This window comes from Limulus polyphemus, unplaced genomic scaffold (assembly GCF_000517525.1).
Source record: "Limulus polyphemus unplaced genomic scaffold, Limulus_polyphemus-2.1.2 Scaffold2512, whole genome shotgun sequence".
Taxonomy (NCBI): Eukaryota; Metazoa; Arthropoda; class Merostomata; order Xiphosura; family Limulidae; genus Limulus; species Limulus polyphemus.
This window is the reverse complement of record NW_013668122.1, coordinates 82,026-87,232: the sequence shown is the minus strand read 5'-3', so window position 1 is coordinate 87,232 and position 5,207 is coordinate 82,026. Positions and strand designations below refer to the sequence as shown.

Below are 5,207 nucleotides of genomic sequence, written 5' to 3'. Positions count from 1 at the left end.
AAAACTTCCACAACTTAAGTCAGACCTGTATTATGGACATGGTATGCATATTTTCTAATTGTAACATGATTTAAATCAATAATAATAAAAACGTTAATAACAGTGTATCATCTTACTGTAAAATATAGACCTGTACAATATACTAAAGATACAAAACATACGTTTGTTAATAAAAAATATACAGTAATGGGTATTGTAATCCCAATGTTCAAAGAAATTGAATAAACTAAGAACAAGTAACACCTTTTTTCTGCTTTCCTATATTTAATCGACTTAATGATATTGTCGTATCTCTGCATCTATTTTTGATTTACGTATTGACAGTTTAGTTTCATGAATATGGTAAAAATTTGGTATGTATGTGAGGCCATGCAAGTCGTGAAGAAATAAAGCTGAAAATATTGCATGTAGACCTGTGCTAAGGCAAGAACTTCATATTTTGGTATTGGAATTAAGACTTGTCTATGTGTTGACAAATGTATTGTACCGCTGTATCTAGTTTGATTTCTAAAGTTAAGCATACATCATGTTAATATCAGTAATGTAATAATGTGTTGTATTTTATAATATAGCAAATATATAATATATTCCTTTAACTAATTGTACTTTCTTTTGATGTCATTCCCCGTTGTGCGTGAATTTGATTGTCGTTTATGGATTACTGCTAATGTTGTTCATTTTACTTATTGTGTGTCTTTCCTAATTGAAATATTAGACAAGGTCCTTTATAAAGTCTGATCCTACATAATCATACCAGGATCTTGTATAAATGTTACTTAGAATTCAGTAAATATCATAGGGTGCACAAAATTCGATACTTCATACAATATATGTATTCTCATGACCCCACACAAAGTTCAATCAATCCTGGGACTCAAAGATACATCTTGAATATAATAAAATAACGCTGAAGTACTGAAAAAAAAGAGTAAGCATATTTTGTATAAAATAAATAATTTAATCTATTTTACAAAAAATACTGTCCAGTTAATTTGTTCATTAAAAAAATATAAGTGAAAATATGGTTGTTAGTTATAGAACCCAGTTGTTATGGTTTCGGATTGTTATTATTATAATATACTGATTTGGCTGAGGCCAAACGTTTGTGAGTATGCTTATCAAAATACAATTTGTAAATAATATATTCACCTTTCAGAATAACATATAATATAATTTACAGTAAATTTAAAACAAAACAGAAGTCAGATAATTCAAAATAGAAGAGAATATCGTACTATATGGTCAATCAAAGCCTTAAATGCAAGAAGCGACCTCAAACAATTTTTGTAGACAGGCACATCACTATGTAATACATGCAGAGAGACACTACGCATATGGAGCATTGACCACTCGAAGATGGCGGCCTTGTGACACGTTTTCGGAACCCCGCTATCGTATCAAGAGTATTTTGGAATACCTATCCATGTAAGAGACAATTATCACGCAATTCTGTCACATATATTTTTGTAAGGGAACTTTCATGATACACTTCTCGTCCGAGCACTAGCGTAGTCCATTGAAAGTTTTTATTATTATAGTTTGTTGATGGTTGTTAATGATGTTATAGTATCTTGGTAGTTTCATTGTTTGTATAATTTCTTGGTAGTTCTGGGTGTTTTTGTTAGTTTTTGATAACTTTAATAGTTATTAGTGTTTTCATAGTATTTTAACTGAATATTCTTAGTTTTGTACTATTATCAGTACTAGTGAATTCATTTCTAAATATATCATTACGTATCTGCTTGTTTGTTTCTTTCCGGTATAAATTATTTCCGAGGATCTTCAGCTATACAAGCGCTTTCTCGATTAAACCAGTATATTCTTCCTCGATACAACTTTTTAGTATACAGAAGTTCCACGATCAGTACGTTTCTCTTCACTTTAAACTTAACAACTCTTATAATACACGCCATAAATCACAGCGATTCATAATCTCAATAATTTCGCTCTCGACGAGTGCAAAACACACACTTTACGGCTCACTAGCTCGAACATAACAGAATCATAAATTACACGGAACTCAAAGTAACTACCGCTCTCTCTTCATTCATTAACCGCTGGCTTTCTATGCCAGGCTTATATACTAACGAAGAGGGCATCTCGATCACACTCAGACTTCCCCGATCGTTCGAGAAACTCATCAGCGTCACGTGACTTCCACTGTCATAATAATATAGTTTTTCCAAACCGTAGCCCCCAGTGACATAGCTGTATGTCTGCTGACTAACATCGCTAGAATCCGGGTTTCGATACCCGTGGTGGGCAGAGCACAGATAGTCCATTGTGTAGCTTTGTGCTTAATTACAAACAAACAGTCCAAACCGTAAACATTGAAAATATGTTAACTAAAGCTGGAATTAAGATTTCTATATATATATACATCATATAGTTTAGCTATTTATACTGAGGCTGTACTGCTCTTGACTGATATATGTGGTTATTAATTTATATTTACTACTACTGTTACCAGTTTTGTTTTATTTCGTTTTATAATATGAGTAAAAAATTACACGAAGAAAGCAATTACTTAATTTTGGTTTGTAGACACTTTCATTTTTAATGTTCCATCTCTAGAAAAAAATATAATGTCGTAATTTACATGTATTGTGTAAACTCATTGAATTTGATCTCTCTCTTTATTAATTAAATGAATTAATTAAAACGATTTTTTTCTAGCATCGCGGATGCCACATCTGCCATCTAATGACTAAATCTAACGATTTCTCTCCTCCCCAACTACCAGCCCGTGCCAGATTGCCTGTTTATATGGCAGGTGAATGGATCAGTACGCGGTGTGAGGTCAGACCACTTGGAATGTTTGTGACCAGGCGAATGAAATTTTTCAACTTTAACCAAAGCTGGCATGGCGTCTATAAATACTTCAAAGACCCGAACTGTCGGAATCCCTTGTTTGTTTTGGTAGCAGAGGGAGAGTTTCGTGCAGGAAGACCATCACAGCGTTTCAGAGGAAATACGAATTACGACTTCATTGTTGAGAAGGCATCAATAGCACCACTAGACCAACTCTTTGTAAATAACCTAAACGGACAAGAAGATCAATGCGGTCTTGTGGACTCATGGCGTTTAAATATTACACAGGACGTGACATTATCTGGAGGCTGTAGTGGAATAGGATTAACTGTACCAAGTACAGAATTTGACGTGGTTCGGACAGACATTGATCACCATGGCAACTCTTTACTATACTTAGGAGAAATTAATACCGAGAATGTTCCCGCCACTCCGGACAAAAGGCCCACATCTTATCAAACTCCTTTGATTCAGTGTAGGGCGTTTGCAGATTATCCAGGAAAAAATGAACTCTTTCCCTTGCCTCAAACCCAACACGTCATGTTTAACAGCAAAGTTTCAGTGTTGTCACACGGTAGTAGTATTAGTTTTGTAGTTGTGGCCATATTGTGCGTTACGTCATCGACTCACGTGATCATAAAGTGAATTCTTGCGTTCGGAGCTTTAAGTATTCAAAATACGTTTACATGGTTGCACCAGGACACTAAAGCCTAAAAACTAAGAAGAAACAGTGACAGTGCAATTTAAATTTGCTGTGTTTTGTTTTACGTGGCTTTTTGTGAGAATTATAGCTGATAATGATTTTCTTAGTAACGCGTGCTTCAATTTTTCGAAATAGTTGTGCCATATTTATTTCTAAAATCCGTACTCTGTATTTAACGATATTTATAAGATGTATTTGCAATTTCTTTATTGGGATTTTAACTTTCATAGTTGAATTCGTATATAGTTAGCATAATTCTCCTTTACAATGTTTTACTATATGTTATTTTATTTTTTATTTTCCTCATATAACCAAACGGAACGAATAATTTTTCACTTCATTTCCAACATTCGTAAATAAAACTGTGATTCATGTATTAACACCTCACAAGGAATCCCTAGTAAATGGATAATAACTTATAATTCACAGTTGGAAACAAAACAAGTGGCCTTTTTCTCAATCGCATATGGGCAATATTAATCTTTGAATAACAAATAACTAACTATTAAGACAAAAGTTGATAATTCAGTGTGATACAAACCTTACTTAATAAAGGCTATAACTAAAGCCACGTTGTATGTTACAATACATATTATACACATGGGCGTTGTCAGAATTTTCTTGGTGATGGTGGTGGGGGGGGGGGTCTTTTCTATTCGTGGTGCATTTTTCATAGATGTACGTGTGCTGACGAAAACCCCATGATGAACAAGTTGTACTGAAGTAAATATCCATGCAACTCTTAAAAAATACATTCAGTAGTGGCTCTAAGCCTAGACAATGCCTAGGGCCTACCGATGATAGGGGGATTCAACCAAAAAAAACCTATCTTGGCACAAACTCGCCGATAGCCAATTCACCATGACTAATGGCGATAATTATTTCTACCACCACGTAATGTAAGTATTGGGGAATCAGATGATGTCTCCAATATGCCTGATAATACTGTTGGAAGGAAGATTTATTAAAAATCCGTTGTAATACTTTTACAATATTTGGTTATAATATCTATGGTAAACACACACACGTTAATAATGCCTGTATGCGAGAACTCATAATTTCTGTCATGTATGTATTTGAAATGAGAGAAAAGTGATTGAACCACATTAAACAACATAACAATGTAAATTCTATTAAGGCATGGGGCGTTGTAAAACAGGACCCGTGTGGATTTCTTTTCTAGTGCCCAAAATCTCCTAAAGTCGCCAGTGAATAAACCAGGCACAGTGCACTCATTACTTAATTGAAACTTATGTGTACGTCACAATTATACATACGCAAATCCATTTTCAATAATTATTCTGTAAGTGAGAACAAATAGATACAGCCTTCTAAAGCTCACTTAGTTGCTCCAATGGAAATGAAAATACATAGGATTAATCCTAACCTAACGTGATTTTACAGTATGTTTGTCTGATCAGTACACTGAAAATAGTGATTGCTGGCCTTCAGTACGACTTAATACATTATGGTACCAGAAGAATATAGGCCAATGTTCTGTTGAAGCATATAATAGGTTCTCTGCATAAAATAGTTTTCTTTATGCGCATAAATCGTTCTTTGTCAGTTTTCTATTGTTTAGCATCATGTACTTCCCCACACATGTACGTTACTGGTGACCAAAGGATATTTGATGTACTTCCCCACACATGTACGTTACTGGTGACCAAAGGATATTTGATGTACTTCCCCA

At 34.1% G+C, this 5,207-nt stretch overlaps 1 protein-coding gene across 1 annotated transcript in view; it reads left to right on the top strand.

The window, feature by feature from the left end:
- Nucleotides 1-4,102, top strand: part of LOC106467163 (protein APCDD1-like) — a 79,082-nt gene extending 74,980 nt beyond the window's left edge. Inside the window, exon 4 of the mRNA XM_013927484.2 lies at nucleotides 2,677-4,102. Within this exon, the coding sequence (XP_013782938.2) occupies nucleotides 2,677-3,456 (780 nt within the window). The 3' untranslated portion in view covers nucleotides 3,457-4,102. The remainder of the gene's footprint in view (nucleotides 1-2,676) is intronic.
- Nucleotides 4,103-5,207: the final 1,105 nt, after the last annotated feature.